The sequence below is a fragment of the Helianthus annuus genome, chromosome 15 (genome assembly GCF_002127325.2).
Source record: "Helianthus annuus cultivar XRQ/B chromosome 15, HanXRQr2.0-SUNRISE, whole genome shotgun sequence".
Classification (NCBI taxonomy): domain Eukaryota; kingdom Viridiplantae; phylum Streptophyta; class Magnoliopsida; order Asterales; family Asteraceae; genus Helianthus; species Helianthus annuus.
The window spans coordinates 50,655,486-50,677,922 of record NC_035447.2 but is presented as its reverse complement, the minus strand read 5'-3'; the positions used below and the strand labels follow the sequence as shown (position 1 = coordinate 50,677,922).

Genomic DNA, 22,437 nt, shown 5'->3' with positions numbered 1-22,437 from the left:
GGTATTTTGGTCATTTAATAATAATTAACCAAAAAATTCTAACGGTGTTAGAAATCTGGACTCAAATGGTTAAGAAAAGTGACTATAGGGACTCAGGGCGTTAAACTTTTTGATTTTGGACTGAAATGGTTAAAACCACTATAACACAGGGACTCAAAAAGTAATTTACCCAATTGGATTATTTAAATACTTGTCACAATTTTTAGCGTTATGATGTCTCGAGCAATCTTCACGCTTCGTCTCATCCCGATGTTTCCGCCATTGGTTGGGGTGTGACATGATGGTTTAGACTGTTTGTTTCACGAGCAGATGTCTGAATGGTTCAGACATTTGCCTCCGAATGGTTAAGATTTATACAAAGTCTGAATGGTTAAGACCTCTAATCTGAATTGGTCAGATATTTTCCTCTGAACGGTTAAGCATTATACAGGCTCTTAATGATTCAGACCTGTTACTGGTTAAGCACTTAATGGTTCAGACCTCTTACTGGTTCAGCACTTAACCATTCAGATGTTGCCAAATAGCCCCTAAGAGACATAGGCACGGGCAACCAAATTACATCACGTCAAATTTACACCATGAGTTCCAATCTATAGAACCCTTATTGTATCTACACTTAAACCAAATAAAACTTAAACTTTTAATCTCCGCGATAACCTCCATGACCTTTAACTTTTTATCCGAGAAGATACATTGATTCCTAGCCCGCCAAATGCTTCAAACGGCAACATACATGACCCCATGAAACGCCACCTTCTTAATACCTTTGAAGCCCACCTTCTTAAAGAATATTTACTAATATATATTTTTCACACCTAAGTTTATTGGGTAAAAAAATTACACTTTTTTTAATGTCAAATGTTACTCATTTTACTCAAATTATTCTAAACTATTCTCCTTGCTCAGATTTGAACATGTAACCTCTTGGCCTAGTGGTTAAGGGAGTGGTGGGGAGCTTTGTTTCTGTTAATCATTAGAGGTCCTGGGTTTAAATTCAGGTAAATAGAGATTTTAATACTAACATATATAATAATGTTAACCTGGTTAACGACATCCTAACCGTATGTTGCTAAAAAAAAAGAAGAAGCATGTGCCTTGAACAAGTGCACAACCCTATACGGCTATGTTGGCTAGAAAATTACACTTAAAAGAATGGTATTTAACATAAGTTAGAAAAAAGTCATCATAAAATTAAACATACATTTTTGTTTAAATCCTGATTTTTATAAAAGATATACTAGTATATTTTACCTGTGAAGAGTTGGTAACAAACATTTATTTAATTCATATCAAATTATTATATTATAAATCTTATTATAATCAATTGGAAATCACTTAAAATTATAACCCTAATTGAAAGTAGCATCAGTTAATTTTTTTTTTTTTGGAATTTCATCAACCACAAGAACAGAAAACAACAAATACTTATATGCTTATACGAAATCATATGCTAACCAATTTACCCATTTTACAGAAAGCGATTTTGCTCTCTTTTTTACTTAAAGGTAACTAGATGCTTTAATATCCGCCATAAGCCTTGTTATATCGATTCTCTTGCTTTTTCGAAGCTTCCAAATATCATAATAGCGTGAATGATCCTTTTCTTCGCGTTTGATCTGGGAATTCCTTTATGCATACCAAGTATGTCATTGACTGTGTATGCGTAAATAAGTGGAATTGATAACCAAGATGATACCATATGCCAAACTATTGAGCAAACAAAACATGATGTGAACAAATGCTCTACAGTTTCGTTAGCTTCGTTGCAAAGAAGGCATAGGGTAGAAAGTATAAGGTATAAGTGGAGTTGAGTGAGTGATGACATAGCCTATAGATGGATGGTCCTCTGTCGTTGATGGACGTGGGTCTCGGTTACAGATGGTAATAATGTCATAGGCCAACTTCATACCCATTTGTAAAATCGTATATAATACACATGAGATACTTATTAATCATGGCATGTATCATCCCCATGTTCTCGTTACCTTCTCTTTTTATAATATATCTCTTTCATCTATCCTTCTTTTTAAATCTCAAAATTTCAACGTAAAATTGCGACATTTATTTTATAAAACAGTGACAAATTCTCTTGATAATTTGTTGTGGTGACCTAAGTTTAGTTATGTAAAATCTGGACGTAAATTTCACAAAATGTACTGTAACACCCCAAAATGCGCCATTTATTTATGCTATTCTAAATGTCTAATATTGTAATATTAACTAAGTTAAAAGAATGTGGATATAGTTCAACAAGAATGAAAGTTTATGAGTTAATTGTCAACCATTAAAATTAGAGGGGCTAAACTTGTATATAGTAAAGAAAGTTTACAATTAAATGAAATAAAACACAAAACACACCTTCTGGTGTGTTCTGTGGATCGACCAAAGAAAGGAACCAAGGGAAAAAAAAAACCCTAAGTTCTACAAATCTGCAAGATTGAAAGGGAAATCAAGGCTAAATAACCTGCATGAACTCGATTCTCTAGTAATCTAAGCTTGTCCTACAAAGAGGTAAGTCGAAATTCTGAAATTGATGAGTTATAGAATGAGGGTTTCGACCCAATCATGAATGTATGCAGAAATTTGTGTGTATAAGAGTTAGGAAAATACAATAGAACAAGAATTATGTTTGATTCTAGATAGTTGGGTGATTTTTAGCAAAAACCCACTTGAACTAGGGTGATGATGAAGAACATGGAATGAAATTATATGCTAATTATTGCAATAGTAAGTATAAGGGTTATTATTGATAGATTAGTAATAGTTAGAAACTGATTTGGAATGATTATTGTGGGAAATTTGATTGTTTTAATGATCTAAGAATGAACTAGTAGAATCATGCATTGAACACTTGTACCCTATGCTTTATTCATGTTATGCACACCAAGTGTTTGACAAAATGCCACAATAAAGATGTTAGTCTTGTATGTCATAAACCTTATGTGAATTGAATGTGTTTAAGAAGTATGAACCAAATTGTGTATAGTTTTTATCAATTGATGTATGTAATTGAGTATGAAACATAGATTAAAAGAATGAATGGTTATATGTAGGCGTTAAGGAAGAAAGTTCGAGTCAAGTGAAGCAACAAGGGGATCAAGACCGAGGTACGCTACTTGTACAAATTTTGGTTTTTCTTTAGATATGTGTTTATCCATAATTGTGTTAATTTGAGTTAAGCATGGTTAAGTTGCATGAATGGACCCTTCACTTGAATGGGTCGAATGATGGAATTGTAAGACTAGAAAGATTGGCATGAAGTTCCGTTGGAACTCACTACCGTACAAGTATGAAAGAATGTAGTTTAATACAAGTCGCGAATGTCACGTTTATTTCAAGTTCGTAAGTTAAATTTCTTGGGTTAGAAGGAAACTTTGTTCTAATGATTTTTGATGTTGTTGTGGTCATGTAGGTAAATCTCATGTCTAGTTATCAAGCTTTGCCCGGATCGAACACATCCCAAGCCCGTCAAGCGCTCCGCATTTTGTATAAAGTCAATGTCAATTACCTAGTTACTTATGTCTATGTTTTGTACTTAAAACTAGTTTGGTCATGGTTGTCTTTTGAAGGTTGTCGTAAGTGCGTACATAAACTTAATGGTTTCGAAACTAAAAATAGGTCATTTTTGTTGTGTATGTCATGTCTTTTGAATGTTTGCGTACCGTTTGAATGAAATTTGGTTATGAAAAACAGGGTACCTTCCGTTTACAAACGGGTCATGCCCAAATTTTGTTAGAAAAGTATCTTGTCATTTAATAATTTAAAAGGAAAAATTATAGACGTTACAAGTTGGTATCAGAGCATAGGTTTGAGGGATTCAAGCATCAAATGCTTGAACTCAAACCGGAAGCTCATGTGAAGAGTGTGTTCGACCCGCGGCGCGAAGCAAGTAAGTACCTTTAAAGTTGATTTCGTATTATGAATGAGTTGGTTAGGGAATGTTAGGAAAATCATCACGGGATGATGTGTAAAAGTTTGGGACGAAACGGACTGGTACGGGTTAAAACGGGTTGAACAGATGGCTGCAAAATAAGAAATTCATTAAAGTATGCTGGGCGTCACCGTAAGTTACGGTGACACCGTAACTTACAATAGGCACTGGAATGAAATTCTTCTGCCGTAAGGCAGTAGCCTTACACCGTAAAGGAAATAATGCCACCGTAAATTACGGTGACACCGTAATTTACGGTGGAGCCTGTTTTCAGCCTTTTTCAATTGCGATGTTCTGTTTAATGTTTTCTATCATACGTGAAGTATTGCAAACGCTATAATAAGACTCTAAAGAATAATAGTATGCATGAATGTTAATTTTCAAGGAAGTTATGTACTAAAAGAATGAATATTTGACGGAAAGGATGATTGAATGCTTGGAATAAAGAATGATGTTTATGTGTAGATGACGGATACGAATGAGGATGAAGCGACACGACAAGAACAGCTGAAAACTATGATCTCGGAAGAGATTGGAAGGGCAATGCAAGCAAGTATTCCTCATTTAGCCCAAGAAGTGGAAGGTCATGTGCTAGAAGTGGTAGAATCCATGATGGAGAGTAAGATAGACGAGTTAAAAGGAATGATTAACGCAATGCAAGAAAGGAAAGGAACTTGCAAGTGCACTTACAAAGAATTTATGGCGTGCAACCCGTTACCATTCAAAGGAGAAATTGATCCTATAATATGTCAAAGGTGGATTGCAAGTACGGAAGCGGTGTTCATAAGGAGTCATTGTGAAAAGGAGGATCAAGTGATGTTCGCCACCGGTTTGCTACAACTCCGAGCTAAGGATTGGTGGGATGTTTATAGTAAAGAGCTTGGGGAAGAAAAAGTTCAAGTCTTGACATGGCAAGAGTTCAAGGAACCTTTTCTGAAGCACCACTGTCCACAATCTGCCATCGACAAGATCCAAGAAGATTTCTTACATCTTCGTCAGAAAGATGAAACCATTGATGAAATCACCAACGTTTTCCTTGACAAGCTGAAGTTCTGTAACGAGATAGCAGGAACGGAGAGAATGAAGATAAACCGTTATTACGGTATGTTGAAGGATGAATATCGGGAGTTCATAATTCCCGCTAAATGTGAAACTTTGAATGAGCTCATTGAACTGGCCCGAGATAGGGAGATTGAAATAAGAAGACAGGCGAAAAGAGGCGAAAAGAGAGTATCTGAAAATGTTTCCAGCTCGAGCCCTTCAAAGAAACCAAAATTTCAAGATCAAGGCAAGAAGGATAAGGCGAAGGGTAGTATTCCGAAATGCAAAACGTGCGGGAAGTTACACACGGGGGAATGTTTGAAAGGGAAGAAGGGTTGTTACAATTGTGGTCAAGAGGGACACCCATACTATAGGTGTCCTAATCCTTCAAGAACGTGTTACAACTGTTTCCAACCGGGTCATATTAAGGCTGAGTGTCCCAAGCTTCAACAGAAGGCTGATAAGGAGGCAAGAAAGGAGGAAGCCCCAAGAGCTAAGGGGAGGATGTTTCAGATCACAACCGAGGAAGCGAAGGACCACCCGAATGTTGTATCAGGTATATTCTCATTGAACTCGATGCCTACGTATGTGTTATTTGATACCGGTGCCAGTAGATCGTTTGTATCAAGTGAATTAGTGTCACACCCCTCCTTTAAAATCGAAAGACTGCGTGTACCATTAGAAGTAGAAATAGCCGATAGTAAGAGTTACTTGTTGCACGAAGTTTGTAGAGATTGTGAAATAATCATTGAAGACGAGAAGTTTGCTATCGACCTTATTCCCATGATATTGGGGGAATTTAAGGTTATAGTTGGCATGGATTGGCTAGCTAAACATCAGGCCGAAATTCAATGTGAGAAGAAGGTAATTCATGTGTTAACAACGGAAGGAAAACGAGTAAGCATACAAGGGGAAAGGAATATCAATTCGAAGTTGTGTTCTATAGTCCAAGCATACAAGTACGTACGAAATGGAAGCAAGGCATTTCTAACTTACGTGGTGGATACTAAGCAGAATACCCCTAAGATAGAAGAGGTTGAAGTTGTGAATGAGTTTCTTGATGTTTTTCCGGAAGATTTACCGGGGCTTCCACCAGAACGCGAAGTGGATTTCAAGATCGAATTGTACCCTGATGCCAAACCCGTAGCCAAGGCCCCTTATAGGCTGGCCCCAACAGAAATGCGGGAGCTAATGGTACAAATACAAGAATTGCTCGACAAGGGATTTATTCGCCCGAGTGTGTCGCCATGGGGAGCGCCTGTACTTTTTGTCAAGAAGAAAGATGGTTCGATGCGCATGTGCATCGATTACCGCGAGTTGAATAAGCTGACTGTGAAAAACCGATACCCATTGCCCCGAATCGATGATCTCTTCGATCAGTTACAAGGGGCAAGTTGGTTTTCAAAAATAGACTTGCGGTCCGGGTACCATCAGTTACGAGTACGAGATGAGGATGTGGCGAAAACGGCTTTTAGAACGCGATACGGGCATTACGAGTTCTTAGTAATGTCCTTTGGATTAACGAACGCGCCTGCCGCGTTCATGGATCTTATGAATCGAGTTTGTCGGCCCATGTTAGACAGATTCGTTATAGTTTTTATCGATGACATCCTGGTTTATTCCCGAAGTAAAGCCGATCATGCATGCCATTTACGTGAGGTTCTTGAAGTGCTTCGCAAGGAGAAATTGTACGCGAAATTCTCCAAGTGTGCTTTTTGGCTTAGAGAGGTACAATTTCTCGGTCATGTTATTAATGCGGATGGTATCTTAGTAGACCCGTCAAAGGTGGAAGCTGTTATGAAATGGGTACCTCCCAAGAACCCAAGTGAAGTAAGAAGCTTTTTGGGTTTAGCAGGCTATTATAGGAGGTTTATCCAAGACTTTTCTAAATTAGCCTTGCCGTTGACCAAGTTAACCAAGAAAGATGAGAAGTTTTCATGGGGTGCAGATCAAGAAAGGGCGTTTCAAACCTTGAAAGAAAAGCTGTCGAGTTCCCCGGTACTAACCCTACCAGATGGAACGGAAGACTTGGTGGTATTTACGGATGCGTCACATCAAGGGTTGGGATGTGTTTTGATGCAAAAGGGTAGAGTCATTGCCTATGCATCTAGGCAATTGAAGACACACGAAAGTAATTACCCAACCCATGATTTGGAGTTAGCTGCAGTAGTATTTGCTTTGAAGATATGGAGGCACTATCTTTACGGCACGAAAAACGTTATTTATTCTGACCACAAAAGCCTTAAATACTTTTCGAGCAAAGGGAATTAAATATGAGGCAACGAAGGTGGTTAGAACTTCTTAAGGATTATGATTGTAGATCCTTTATCATCCGGGTAAAGCTAACGTAGTAGCCGATGCCCTGAGCCGAAAGGATTACCCGCCTCCAATTCAAGTAAAGTCCATGAAGATGGTAATTACACCTCGATTTCTCGAACTGGTTAAAGAAGCCCAAATCAAGTCACTAAGCGGAATGGATTCCAAAAAGGAAAGAACAAAGGGGTTTGTGGATAAATTCGAAGAAAGATCCGATGGAATTAAAACCATGTATGGTCGTATTTGGATACCTCGGTTTAGCGAAGCAAAGGGTGTATTACTCGAAGAAGCTCACAAATCCCAATTTTCGGTTCATCCTGGAGCTACAAAAATGTATTTGGACTTGAAGAAAAGTTATTGGTGGCCCGGCATGAAGCGTGATATTGTCAAGTATGTTGCCAAATGTTTGACATGCCTGCAGGTAAAGGCGGAACATCAGAAACCATATGGGAAGTTGCAACCGTTAGAAATTCCGGTATGGAAATGGGAAGAATTGACGATGGATCTAGTGACCAAGCTTCCTAAGACAAGGAAAGGTCACGATGCTATATGGGTGATCGTAGATCGCCTCACCAAGAGTGCGCATTTCTTACCCATTCGGGAAGCTTTCTCCTCCGAAAAGATGGCGGAGATCTATGTTAACGAAATAATATCACGACACGGAGTTCCTGTATCTATTGTGTCGGATCGAGATACCCGATTCACATCTCGATATTGGCAAGGTTTTCATGAAAGTATGGGTACAAAATTACATTTCAGTACCGCTTACCACCCCCAAACGGATGGTCAGTCCGAGCGAACTATTCAAACACTTATCGACATGCTGCGAGCATGTGTGATAGACTTCGGGGGAAGCTGGGATGACCACTTGCCGTTGGTGGAATTTTCATACAACAACAGCTACCACAACGGCATTCGAATGGCATCGTATGAATTGTTGTATGGAAGAAAGTGTAGAACTCCAATATGTTGGGGAGAGGTGGGACAGAGAGAAATTGCACCCAACGAGGTGGTGGCTAAAACTAACGAGAAGATCGATCTTGTGCGAGCCCGTTTGAAAGCGGCTCAAGATCGACAAAAGGCCTATGCAGATCAAAGGAGGCGACCCATCGAATTTCAAGTAGGTGATTATGTGTTATTAAAGGTTTCCCCATGGAAAGGTATAATCCGTTTCCGTAAGCGAGGAAAGCTAGGTCCCCGCTACATAGGACCTTTCAAGATTTTAGCCCGGGTTGGGGAGGTAGCATATCGGTTGGAGTTACCGCCAACTTTGGATGGAATACATGACACATTCCATGTATCACAATTGAGAAAGTGTTTAGCGGATGAGACGGCATATGTGCCCCTTGACGATATTGAGCTGGATGAAAAATTGAATTATATCGAGAAGCCGATAGCTATCAAGGGTTCTAAGGTAACGCACCTTCGGAACTGACGACGGGGGTAGCCCAAAGACAAATAAAATCACTAATATGCAAAGAGCTTAAAAGGTTGAAAGGTTCATCGGATGAAAAGCTGTATAATGAGTGAATCGAGGAACAGTAACTAGTCATGTCCACCAACTCATCTCACCAACTCACGCTCACCAACTCACAAAGTCAGAGCAGGTCTGTACAGGCACACCCTATTAACCAGGGGTCCAAAGCCTTGAACCCCAAAAGGGGAAACCCTCCATAAGCAAACAGGTTCCACTAGTATAGTCCATACCATTTCGAGAGGTGTCTTCCATTATAAGAAGACAGCTCGAAAACACTTCCTGGACATTCCGAAAAGTGGAGAGATTCCTTAATCTCTTGTCATTCGAAGAGTTCTTGTCACTCAAAAACAACTCTTCATCAGATTCATCTCATTCATTCTATTTGCTTTCTTTTCTGGATCCGAGTCAATCTGGGAGAAAGAACTTCAAAGCAAATAACTCAAATATACTAGTGAACCTCCTTCTACGTTTTGCAAACGTGGAGGGACCCCGCGACCTGCGTTAGGCAAAACTGAACCCTTCAGCCCTTTTGCCTGACCAGCTAAGCTACCATCCTTGGTCCCGTGTTTGTTGCATCAACAAGTTGGCGCCCACCGTGGGGCTACGCCGCTATTTCTCCTCAAAAGAGACCTGGTACGTGTAGCTCCTTTCATTCAAAATCACCATGTCAGAAAGTGGATCTCCGGGGGAGGTGAACCAGGTTCCTAACACCTCTACCCCGGGAAGTGGTCAAGCTCACACAGCAATAACAACGCCTTTTTCAACTCCGGGGAGTACACCCGAGTTCCTTACCTTTAACACACCGACCCCGTCCAGATCCGGAGCTCCGTCTCCCAACGTCGGTGTGTCCGACACTCCTACACGCGTTGAACTCACCCCCGAGGGGGTCGCCAATAACTTCCTTGAGCTAAGATCACTCCTTAACCAACATGTGAACAGAGAAAGGGAAAAAGGTATAAGGATTCGTCTAGACTATGACGAACCTGAGCCGACGTTGTCTCCTGGACCACCTCTACCACCCTTCGCTACAAGAGGGGAAGCTGGTCCCAGCAACCCTTCAAACTTTCATCCTTATTTGTCTACTATGACAAACCCCACTGTTCATCCCGTTCTTTCTTCCCAACCAACCGCTAGTGGTACTCCTCTGGGACACGAGTTAACCCTCGACCAACTCCTACAATCCCCAGTGACTAGTTGTCCTACTTCTCTGAGTACCACGTGGGAGCAAGCCCTGTCCGTACTCCCTTTAGCACGAAGTGCTGTTGCCAGCACCCCTCTTGGGGTAAGTTGCTCGGTTGGTCCTGGAAGCCTTCAAGGTTTTAATTTCGTGCCCAATGTGATGTCTCAGATGATGGCCCACTTCCCTTGGCAGCACTTCATCAATCAAGTGCTGGCCACCCAGGGAAACCAAGGCAATAATAACAACGGAGGCACAAGACCTGAAGAGGACTTGGCTAAACCTTATAAGCCAAGCAACCTTTCATGCTTTTCAAGACAGATAGCTGATTATGACTTCCAGTAAAAAATCAAAATGCCTGCCCACATCAAAACGTATGATGGGACCGAAGATCCAGAAGATCATCTTCAAATCTTCACTGGTGCTGCTCGAATAGAAAAATGGTCGAATGCTGAATGTTGCCTAATGTTCATGCAAACCCTCATTGGGTCCGCTAGAATTTGGTTCAACGATCTTCCTGCTCAAAGCATTCGAAGCTTTGATGATCTCAGCAGAGGCTTCCTGGCAAACTTCTCCCAACAAAGGAGATACGTCAAAGACGCGACTGTAATCTTCCAAATAAAACAACGAGATGACGAAAGCCTACGAGCATTCATTGAACGGTACAAAAAAGAAGGGCTAACCTACGTGGGGGCTGATGAGAAAATGAGGGTTGCCGGTTTTATGAACGCCATAACCTCTAAGTATCTCACACGAGATTTCAACAAATCTCTACCCAAAACCTTGGAAGAAGCCCTTGAAAGAGCCGAGGCTCACATCCGAGGAGAAGAAGCTGTTGATATCAAGGAACAAAGGAAAAGGGGTTCTGGTTGGCGAAGTAGCAGCCCAGCTAGAAAAAGAGGCAACTTCAACTCTTACGACAGACGCCCAAAGGGTTCAGACCCTCGAAGGGTTGAAGGGCGTAACCCTTCAAGCAGAGATAAAAACATGAGTTTCACTCCTCTCACCAAAACCCCTCAGGAGATCCTGGCAACGGAAGAGGTCAAGCAAAACTTCAGACCTCCCAGGCCTCTTCCCAAAAGTCGGAAAAACGAGAACTCCACTCAGTTCTGTGAATTCCATGAAGAAAAGGGACATCACACCAATGATTGCTTCCAACTGAAAAAGAGAATTGAAGAGGCTGTCAAGTCGGGAGAACTTGCCCACTTGGTAAAAGGAGTCCGAGACAAGATGGCTGAAAGCAAAGGAAAGGAAGTAAACATGGTGTACTCTGATGACAAGGCCCCTTACAAGAAACAACGCCTGGAAGCTTGGGAGCTTCAGTGTGTCTGCTTCCCCCCAACAAAGAAGGACCCACTACCTGGCCCTGTTGTGGTCGAAGCCCTCGTGGGGACATTACAAACATGCAAAGCATACATAGACACGGGAGCAGCCACTGAAATCATGTTCGAAAAGTTCTTTAACCGATTAAGCAATGAGGAGCGTTCAAGGCTTCAACCCTCCGGGACTTCCATAAAAGGTATCGCTGATATAACCTTGAAACCTTTGGGGCAAATAACTCTTAACGTGTGTTTCAGGGAAGGTTTAAAGGAAAGGACTCGATCACTAACCTTTGTGGTTATCAATATCCCTTCCAACTATGATGTGATCATAGGGAGGCCCGGACAGTGTGCATTTTACATGGCTGTATCTGTCGACCATGGCACTGTCAAGTTCCCCACTGAGAGAGGGATTGCAACCCTTCAACCCTCACAGGAAGCTTATCTAATTGAAGGAGAAAGCTCCAATGACGAGAAAGACAAACAAGGGTTAGTCATCAACCCCAAGTACCCTGAACAACGAATAAGGGTCAACCCCAACCTTTCTCAAGAGACTCTTGCATACCTTGAGAAGCTGCTAAAACATCACAGCGATGTATTCGCTTGGTCCCCCGAGGATATGACCGGAATCCCTCGAAACATTGCTGAACATGAGTTAAGAATACCACCAAATATCAAGCCAGTGGTGCAGAAGAAAAGAAGCCTGGCACCCGAAAGAAGCCTAGCAGCTTGCCAAGAGGTTGAAAAACTTGTATCAGCTGGCATTCTTCGAGAAGTTAAGTACCAGTCATGGATTGCTAATCCTGTTATGGTTCGAAAACCTGATAACTCTTGGAGAATGTGTATAGATTTCAAAGATCTTAACAAGGCTTGTCCTAAAGATTGTTACCCACTCCCAGAAATTGATCTCAAGGTTGATTCACTCACGGGATACCCGTTCAAATGCTTTCTCGATGCATACAAAGGCTATCATCAGATCCTCATGAAAAAAGAAGACGAAGAAAAGACGGCTTTCCACACCGACAAGGGCATTTTCTGCTACCAAAAAATGCCTTTTGGCCTCAAGAACGCTGGAGCCACTTACCAACGGCTCGTCGATAAAGCCTTCGAAAGCCAAATTGGAAGAAACATAGAAGCTTATGTCGATGACCTGGTGATCAAAAGCAAAACGGAATACCAGATGCTTGATGACATCCAAGAGACCTTCGAGAATCTTAGAAAAATCAACATGAAGCTTAACCGGGAAAAATGTTCGTTTGGGTTTGATGAAGGAAAATTCTTGGGTCATATTGTGGGAAAGCAAAGCATCAAGGCCAACCCCAACAAAGTAAAGGCTGTTCTCGAGGCTAAACCGCCAAGAACCAAGAAGGAGGTTGAAAGCTTGAATGGGAAGCTTGCAGCCTTGAAACGTTTTACATCAAAACTGGCCGAAAGATCTCTACCATTCTACAAAACGCTCAAGAATTGTTCAGATAAGAAAGATTTCAGATGGACCGATGAGGCTGAGGAAGCTTTTAATCAAATGAAGCAGCACCTTGCTTCACTGCCAGATATCGCAGCACCAGAAACCGGGGAGCTCATATCGGTGTACCTCTCAGTCGCCGATGAAGCCATCAGTGCCGTCCTAACCATTGAAAGGGATAAGGCTCAGGTACCCGTCTATTTTTTCAGCAAAACTTTAAAACTGGCTGAAACCAAATATCCTCCCCTTGAAAAATTAGCCCTAGCCTTGGTCCAAACAGCCAGAAGGCTTAGAAGGTACTTCCAAGCACATCCTATACAGGTGGTCACTGACCAACCTGTTAAGAACGTGCTTGAAAAACCTGAAAACTCGGGAAGATTGGCAAAATGGGCAGTGGAACTAGGTGAACATAACATCACCTATGTCCCACGAAAAGCAATCAAAGCTCAGGTTTTGGCTGACTTCCTAGTAGAAATCCCAAGCCAAAAGACTGAGGAAGTAAACACCACAACCACTGAACCCTCCAACCCTGAAGCCTGGAAACTATTCACAGACGGGGCTTCAAGCGTTGAAGGGTCAGGAGCTGGTATAATCTTGATCAACCCTGAAGGGCTAGAATTCACGTATGCTCTTCGTTTCAACTTTCAGACCACCAATAACGAGGCTGAATACGAAGCACTGATTGCTGGTCTCCGGCTAGCCAAAGAAATGAAAGTCAACAAGCTTGACGTGTTCACTGATTCACTACTAGTATCAAGCCAAGTCAATGACAGCTATGTTGCCAAAGAACCCAACATGAGAAGGTACAAAGAAAAGTCCAAGGAATTAATGAACACCTTTCAAGCATGCAACATCAAACAAATTCCAAGATCCCAAAACAAAAGGGCAGATGCCTTAAGCAAATTAGCGTCCCTCACATTCGCCCACCTCACAAAAAAGGTGTTGGTCGAAGTGTTGAAGGCTCGTTCAATTGATGAATTGGAAGTACAAGATGTGGTCACCGAGGAAGATCCAAATTGGATGACTCCCATAAAGAAGTTCCTTCAAAACAATGAACTACCCAACGACCAAATGGAAGCTGAAAGGGTAAAGATCAAAGCAAGACAATATGTGCTGCAAGGAGAAATCCTCTATAAAAAAGGATACCTTGCACCATTATTAAGGTGTGTGGGCCCTGAACAAAGCAAATATTTGGTCAAAGAAGTGCATGAAGGAATATGTGGAGCTCATTTTGGAGCTAGATCGGTGGTTGCAAAGCTTATGAATTTGGGATATTTCTGGCCTTCAATGCATCGTGACACCGCTGAGCAACTAAAGAAATGCGATGCCTGCCAAATCCACTCACCGATACCAAAAAGTCCCAAACACGACTTGGTCCCCATAACCTCAGCATGGCCATTCCATAAATGGGGAATGGACATTGTCGGTCCATTCCCTCCAAGCAAAGGGGGAGTAAAATTCCTATTGGTAGCAATCGACTACTTCAGCAAATGGCCAGAGGTTAAACCCCTTGCCAAAATCACAGGAAAACAAGTCATAGACTTTGTTTGGGAGAATATCATATGTCGCTATGGGTTACCAGGGGTAATTGTCACCGATAATGGAAAACAATTCGCCGAGAAACCCTTCAGCCTTTGGTGCAAGGAGTATAGGATCAACCAAATCTTCAGCTCAGTGGCCTACCCGCAATCAAATGGCCAGGTTGAAAGAACCAACAGAAGTATTGTAGAAGGCATCAAGACAAGATTGGGGAGATATGAAAGTAATTGGCTGGAGGAATTGCCTAGCGTTTTATGGGCAATCAGAACGACGGAAAAAACAAGTCACAAAAAGACACCTTATAGCTTGGTATTCGGATCCGAAGCCGTAATCCCAGCTGAAATAGGAGTTGTAACCCAACGAGTTGTCAACATGGATCCCAATGTAAACACACAAGAGACCATGTTGAACTTGCAACTCCTAGAAGAAGCCCGGGATCAAGCAGCAATACAAGAAGCCAAGTACAAACAAAGGATGGAGGCCTATTACAACAAAAAGGTCAAGAACGAAAGATTCAAGCCAGGGGACCTAGTCCTCAGAAACAATGAAGCCAGCAAAAAGGAAAACCAAGGGAAACTAGGCCCAAAATGGGAAGGTCCTTACACCATCCTCGAAGCACACAAGGGCGGATCCTATAAGCTGGCAGATTCAGAAGGCAAAAGGCTTCCAAGGCACTGGAACGGAAAAACCCTTAGAAGGTTTTATGTTTAGAAAGTTTGGTTTGTAGCAAAACAAAAACCTTTTGTAAAAGCAAATGTTGCTTGAATGAATGAAGTTACTTTATCAAATTTGTCTTTCTATCCTAATATCAGGTTGAGAACCTAGCAAAAAACTCCATGGCAAGGGCCATGTAAGGGGATGAGCTCCCAGGCCATATCGCTCAATAGGTTCAAGGGTTGAATGGACCTATATAAGGGGTGAGTTCCTAAATCAATACAACTCCATGAGACTTATCAAAGAAAAACAATAGTGTCTCATAGACAGGTTTGAACAGCCTACACCAATCGTTCCTTAAGTCTAAAAACTGTACCCAATAAACAGACTTACGAAATCAAACAAATCACAACGAAATAAAAGAAAAGGATAGATACTACGTCTTGATGATAAACACTAAGGCAAAGTGACTGCAGCACTGAACCCTTTAAAGTGTAAAAAACATAAAGACAAAGTAAACAAAGACAAGGCAAGAAAATAAAAATAAACAAAAACATCAACCAAACATACAAACCAAATCAGAAGCTACCGAAAGTTCAACCAACAGGCACTGAGGTTGAAAGGTTAGAAGCTTCAACCTAGCAACAAGCACGCAAAAAGCTTGAAGGGTTGAAACACCACAAAACAAACCAAGCAAACGAAACAAACAAAAAACATCAACCATCATGTCATAGTCAAAAAGGTCATAAAAGACCTTCATAAGGTAGTCAAAACAAGCCCTAGTGGCTTGCAAATTAAACTAGTGTTCAACGGCCATATAGGCCTAACCAACCATGGGAACCTTAAGGGTCCCCAAAACCTAAACATTGTTTAAAAGATTACAAAACATTAAAGTGTTCGCTAAGAAAGCTACGAATAAATGTCAGTTATCAGAAGGCTTAGAACCTTCACCCTTAGATTTTTTGGCTTTCTTTGTCTTCTTCCCCTTCACACCTTCTTCACCACCAACTGCAGAGGTTTCCATACCAGCATCTTTCAATGTTTCAGGCAGACTCGAAAGGGTATCATCACTGTCCCCGGAGTAAGACCTCTTCCTCGACAAAGAGCCCAAAACCTCAGCACAAACCTTCTCATTCAACCCTTCAGGCTTCAATCCCTGTAAAACAGACAAAGGCTTACCTAAGCAGGAGGATACCTCATGAATATAAGGGTAAGTTAGCCTCTCCATCTGCTCAACAGAAGCCTTGAAAACATCAGAAGCCTCGGGGCGATACATGGGTGACTTTTCCAAAGGTTGCCCAGATTCATGAAGTTTATAGCCAGCAGCAAGGCCTTGATGCTTCCCCAGGTTCAGCAGCTTTGTGTAAACATCACCAAGGGCAGAGTTAAACTCCTTGGAATGCAAAAGGTAAGTCACAACCTGCTGGAACCCATGCTCGATCAACCATTGATTATCCGCAGTTACCTGACCAACCGAAGCTTTCAACCCCTCCTTCTCTTCACGAAAAGCCTGCTGCTGGACAGACAAGGCCTCTCGATCAGCCTTCAACTTCAGCAAACTTGCTTCAAAGCTCTTCTTCAGGTCACCCATCTCAATGGCATGCATCTTCTTCAGATCCTCAATCTCCTTCTTCCAAGCTGCCTCCTTCTCTGCAAACCCAGCCACTTCCTTCTTCATCGATGCAAGGGAGGATTTCATTTTGTCTTTCTTTTTAGAAAAATCCTCATACTCCCGCATCCTCTGGCGAAAGCGTGTAATCCCTTGGGGAAGCATGGCTGCAAGGTTGCAAGTAGTTAAAACCATGCGAGATAACATAGTGTCATCATCCATCTCAGCAATAGCTTCACGAACGGAAGGAGGAGCAAGATGACTAAGAGCATCTTCACAAACAGCAGCATCCTTAAAAGTGTCATCATTTTTAACCAACCAAGTAGGCACATAAGTGCCCTCAGGGTTCAACCCTTCAACGTCTCTGCTCGACGATTCTTGAACAGGGGTAGCAACACCCTTCTTCCCTCGAACCTTCTTACCACGCACAACTAATTCCTTCTCCTTCTCAACCTCCACTTCAACCTGATCCTCAGAAACCTCGATATCATCACTCAAATCCACTGGTTCAGTAGAAGTGGATTGAGGAGTAGCTTTCAGTAAACGACGAGATAACCGGCGAGTTGAAGGCTTGGGAACATTGGACTTGGTAAAACCCTTCGCATTTGCAACACTGACATAACCTGAACCCTCAAACCTCTGCTCAGAGGTCCTCACAACAACATTTTCACCCGGAACAGTCGGAGCATCTTCAAAAACCACATCGGACGTATCGTCACTCTTGATGAAGTCCAAAGCAGACATAACTGCCAAAAAACAAATAAAGAAAATAAGTCACAAACAAAGTAAGACGAAAAGGCATAGGGGAGAAAATGCATACCAAGGCCATTTCTCATCAACACCGGATCCCGATCAACTTTTGCCCAAATATTACTAACCCCTAAAAGCACTAACAAATGTTCGGGAAAAGGACGAACCCTGGAAGGGCACCCCCGAATGGCTGAAAGAAAGGCATCATTTAATTCAGACTCGGAAGGCTCCGGATCGTTGAGAACAGCATCCGGATGCCTCCACACCATTTTGAAAGGAATGATGGACTCAGAAACCCAGAAAAACGTATTCTTCCATGATCCAAGGGTCGTAACCATGGAGGAAACAAGACAAGTTTCAACCTTTGTGTTCTCAAAAGTAAACCAATCACCATTTTTGGCTAACCGGAAGAACCTCCGAAAGAGCAACAATGAAGGATCATAACCTAAAGCACGACACAGCACTTCAAAGTGCAAAACCCTAGCCATTCCTTTCGGATGTACTTGCCCAAAAGACACTCGATAATACTCAAGCAAATTTAGAACAAAAAACGAAAAAGGGTAACGAAGATTAGACCACTCAAAATGCCGACAATACAAAGCAATAAAACCAGGAATCGGTTTGTCAATGGAAGCATCGCAAGCAGGGGCGGTTGGATTAAACTGTTTATCAATACCATATTCAAGACAAAACAGGTCTACCTCCTCTTGTGTCAATCGAGAAAATGACCTCGCTAAATCCTTAAGGGCACCCATGATCGGAAAAAGTAAAAGTGAAAATGGAGAAGAAACCTAACCTGAAGAAGGAAAAACGGTGAATGATTGAAGGGAAAATGATGAAGTTTTGTAACTGTAAAAATGAATATAAGAGTAAAGTAAGGGTATTAAAGATAAAAATAAAAATCCCTGCCAATCCGCCGCCTGACACATGTCCAATCAACTGTCAAATCGATTAAAATTCAAAATTCAAAAAAGTAACCGCCTCAAACCCTTCAAGCCTCCAAACAACGAACCCTTGAAGCCCTTTAAAAAGACATGCATAAAAGTCAGAAGTCTTTGAGCATAATACCCCAAAAACCTCTGACTTGGGGGGCTGACGACGGGGGTAGCCCAAAGACAAATAAAATCACTAATATGCAAAGAGCTTAAAAGGTTGAAAGGTTCATCGGATGAAAAGCTGTATAATGAGTGAATCGAGGAACAGTAACTAGTCATGTCCACCAACTCATCTCACCAACTCACGCTCACCAACTCACAAAGTCAGAGCAGGTCTGTACAGGCACACCCTATTAACCAGGGGTCCAAAGCCTTGAACCCCAAAAGGGGAAACCCTCCATAAGCAAACAGGTTCCACTAGTATAGTCCATACCATTTCGAGAGGTGTCTTCCATTATAAGAAGACAGCTCGAAAACACTTCCTGGACATTCCGAAAAGTGGAGAGATTCCTTAATCTCTTGTCATTCGAAGAGTTCTTGTCACTCAAAAACAACTCTTCATCAGATTCATCTCATTCATTCTATTTGCTTTCTTTTCTGGATCCGAGTCAATCTGGGAGAAAGAACTTCAAAGCAAATAACTCAAATATACTAGTGAACCTCCTTCCACGTTTTGCAAACGTGGAGGGACCCCGCGACCTGCGTTAGGCAAAACTGAACCCTTCAGCCCTTTTGCCTGACCAGCTAAGCTACCATCCTTGGTCCCGTGTTTGTTGCATCAACAGGAACAAAACTATAAAGCAAGTCTTGGTGCAATGGTAGCATCGGAAGGGATCGGATCTTACATGGGAGTTAGAGGATGAAATGAGGAAGCTCTACCCGACATTATTCGGTATGTATTCAGGTTTCGGGGACGAAACCTCTTTTAAGGAGGGTAGACTTGTAACACCCCAAAATGCGCCATTTATTTATGCTATTCTAAATGTCTAATATTGTAATATTAACTAAGTTAAAAGAATGTGGATATAGTTCAACAAGAATGAAAGTTTATGAGTTAATTGTCAACCATTAAAATTAGAGGGGCTAAACTTGTATATAGTAAAGAAAGTTTACAATTAAATGAAATAAAACACAAAACACACCTTCTGGTGTGTTCTGTGGATCGACCAAAGAAAGGAACCAAGGGAAAAAAAAACCCTAAGTTCTACAAATCTGCAAGATTGAAAGGGAAATCAAGGCTAAATAACCTGCATGAACTCGATTCTCTAGTAATCTAAGCTTGTCCTACAAAGAGGTAAGTCGAAATTCTGAAATTGATGAGTTATAGAATGAGGGTTTCGACCCAATCATGAATGTATGCAGAAATTTGTGTGTATGGAGAGTTAGGAAAATACAATAGAACAAGAATTATGTTTGATTCTAGATAGTTGGGTGATTTTTAGCAAAAACCCACTTGAACTAGGGTGATGATGAAGAACATGGAATGAAATTATATGCTAATTATTGCAATAGTAAGTATAAGGGTTATTATTGATAGATTAGTAATAGTTAGAAACTGATTTGGAATGATTATTGTGGGAAATTTGATTGTTTTAATGATCTAAGAATGAACTAGTAGAATCATGCATTGAACACTTGTACCCTATGCTTTATTCATGTTATGCACACCAAGTGTTTGACAAAATGCCACAATAAAGATGTTAGTCTTGTATGTCATAAACCTTATGTGAATTGAATGTGTTTAAGAAGTATGAACCAAATTGTGTATAGTTTTTATCAATTGATGTATGTAATTGAGTATGAAACATAGATTAAAAGAATGAATGGTTATATGTAGGCGTTAAGGAAGAAAGTTCGAGTCAAGTGAAGCAACAAGGGGATCAAGACCGAGGTACGCTACTTGTACAAATTTTGGTTTTACTTTAGATATGTGTTTATCCATAATTGTGTTAATTTGAGTTAAGCATGGTTAAGTTGCATGAATGGACCCTTCACTTGAATGGGTCGAATGATGGAATTGTAAGACTAGAAAGATTGGCATGAAGTTCCGTTGGAACTCACTACCGTACAAGTATGAAAGAATATAGTTTAATACAAGTCGCGAATGTCACGTTTATTTCAAGTTCGTAAGTTAAATTTCTTGGGTTAAAAGGAAACTTTGTTCTAATGATTTTTGATGTTGTTGTGGTCATGTAGGTAAATCTCATGTCTAGTTATCAAGCTTTGCCCGGATCGAACACATCTCAAGCCCGTCAAGCGCTCCGCATTTTGTATAAAGTCAATGTCAATTACCTAGTTACTTATGTCTATGTTTTGTACTTAAAACTAGTTTGGTCATGGTTGTCTTTTGAAGGTTGTCGTAAGTGCGTACATAAACTTAATGGTTTCGAAACTAAAAATAGGTCATTTTTGTTGTGTATGTCATGTCTTTTGAATGTTTGCGTACCGTTTGAATGAAATTTGGTTATGAAAAACAGGGTACCTTCCGTTTACAAACGGGTCATGCCCAAATTTTGTTAGAAAAGTATGTTGTCATTTAATAATTTAAAAGGAAAAATTATAGACGTTACATGTACAAACATATTGAAGAGTGTAGGTTTTGATTTGAAATACCCAAATTATTGAGTAATGGGTACCCAACATGTATGAGACAATTTTAGAATTAGGTATATAAGTAGGGTTACACATTATATGTGTTGCATATATAACAAGGCAAAAAAAAAAGGTATTGTCGTCACCACGTACGATCAAGATAAATTTTGTGAGAAGAAAGGCAATGTGAGATGTAGCGGTTGACTTGAGTGAGTGAGTGATGACATAGCTAACAGATGGATGGTCCTCTGTCATTGATGACGTGGGTCTCAGCTACGGATGGTAAAAAGTTGGAGTTTGCTTAGGGATAGTAATGACAGGCCAGTTTCATACACAATTGTAAAATCGTATACCATTCGCGTGTGATACTTATTATTCGTGACATGTATCCTCCCCATGTTCCCATTATCTCTCCTCTTTTTATAATATATCTCTTTCATCTATCCTTCTTTATAAATCTCAAAATTTCGATGTAAAATTGGGGTATTTATTTTATTAAACAATGACAAATTCTCATTTATAATTTGTTGTTGTGACCTAAGTTTAGTTATTGTAAAATCCGGACTTAAAATTCACAACGTAGAAACATGTCAAGAGTATAAACATTTAAGTATTGATTTAAAATACCAAAATTATTGGCGCTTGAGAGACTCGGGAATCCATCTTAGCAAAGTAAAAAGAAAAAAGAAAAAAACTATGGATTTAATGTTTCTTCTAAGGTGGACTTTTAGGAGATAGATAAAAAATAAAAGAGTAAACTGCCATTTTGATCCCTGTGGTTTGGGTAGTTTTGTCATTTTAGTTCAAATATTAAACTTTTTAATCTGGGTCCCTTTGGTTTGCATTTTGTTGTCATTTTAGTCCAAAACTCAAAATCTCTTATTTTTTTTACTGTTTTAAGGTCCTTTTTTTGTCTTTAAGTTTCAGATAGTATGGTTCGATTTTGACCGATTTTGAAGGCGCTAGGCGCTAGTCGGGCGGTGAGGTACAGCCTAGGGATTAATCGGGATTAATCGAGATTAATCGGGATTAATCGGAATGGGATTTTTATATGTATTTTTTCAAAATTATATATATATACCCAATAATATAAAAATAATACTTCAAAATTCACATAAATACTTCAAGTTTCAGATAGTATGGTTCGATTTTGACCGATTTTGACCAATTTTGACCGCCTAGGACCGCCTAGAACCGACTAGGACCGATTTTTATCGATTTTGACCGACTAATATTGTCCGATTAATCCGATTTTTGACCGCCTAGGACCGATTTTGACCGCCTAGGACCGATTTTGACCGATTTTTGACCATGACCGATTAATTGACCGCCTAGCTCAAAATTAGGCAGTAGATGACCGCCTAGCGCCTAGGCGCCGATTAATCGGCCGCCTAGGCCGATTTCTGCAACCATGTCTGCAAGGGTAGTTTTGTCCATTTAATTATCATTAAACTAATTTCTTTATTAAAAACCCCCCAAATAAATACCCCCTTATCATTCTCGTTCCCAATTACATCATCATCTTCAACCCTTTTCTCAGATCATCTTCCCCTCTCCCAAAATCATCGCCGACGATCTGCATTCTTGCCAAGACGATTCAGATGGACAATGATGGGAATGATTTTAGCTGCTGTG

The 22,437-nt window shown here is 40.7% G+C and overlaps 1 protein-coding gene across 1 annotated transcript; it reads left to right on the top strand.

Annotated features, from left to right (window-relative positions):
* The first annotated feature begins 2,389 nt into the window (after positions 1-2,389).
* Positions 2,390-20,711, top strand: LOC110911545. Its single transcript, XM_022156171.2, has 5 exons — positions 2,390-2,511; positions 3,054-3,107; positions 4,397-5,528; positions 20,048-20,101; positions 20,407-20,711. Exons 3-5 carry the CDS (start codon positions 4,397-4,399, stop codon positions 20,421-20,423), a joined length of 1,203 nt encoding a protein of 400 aa, XP_022011863.1. The 5' UTR covers positions 2,390-2,511; positions 3,054-3,107; the 3' UTR covers positions 20,424-20,711.
* The last annotated feature ends 1,726 nt before the right edge of the window (positions 20,712-22,437 follow it).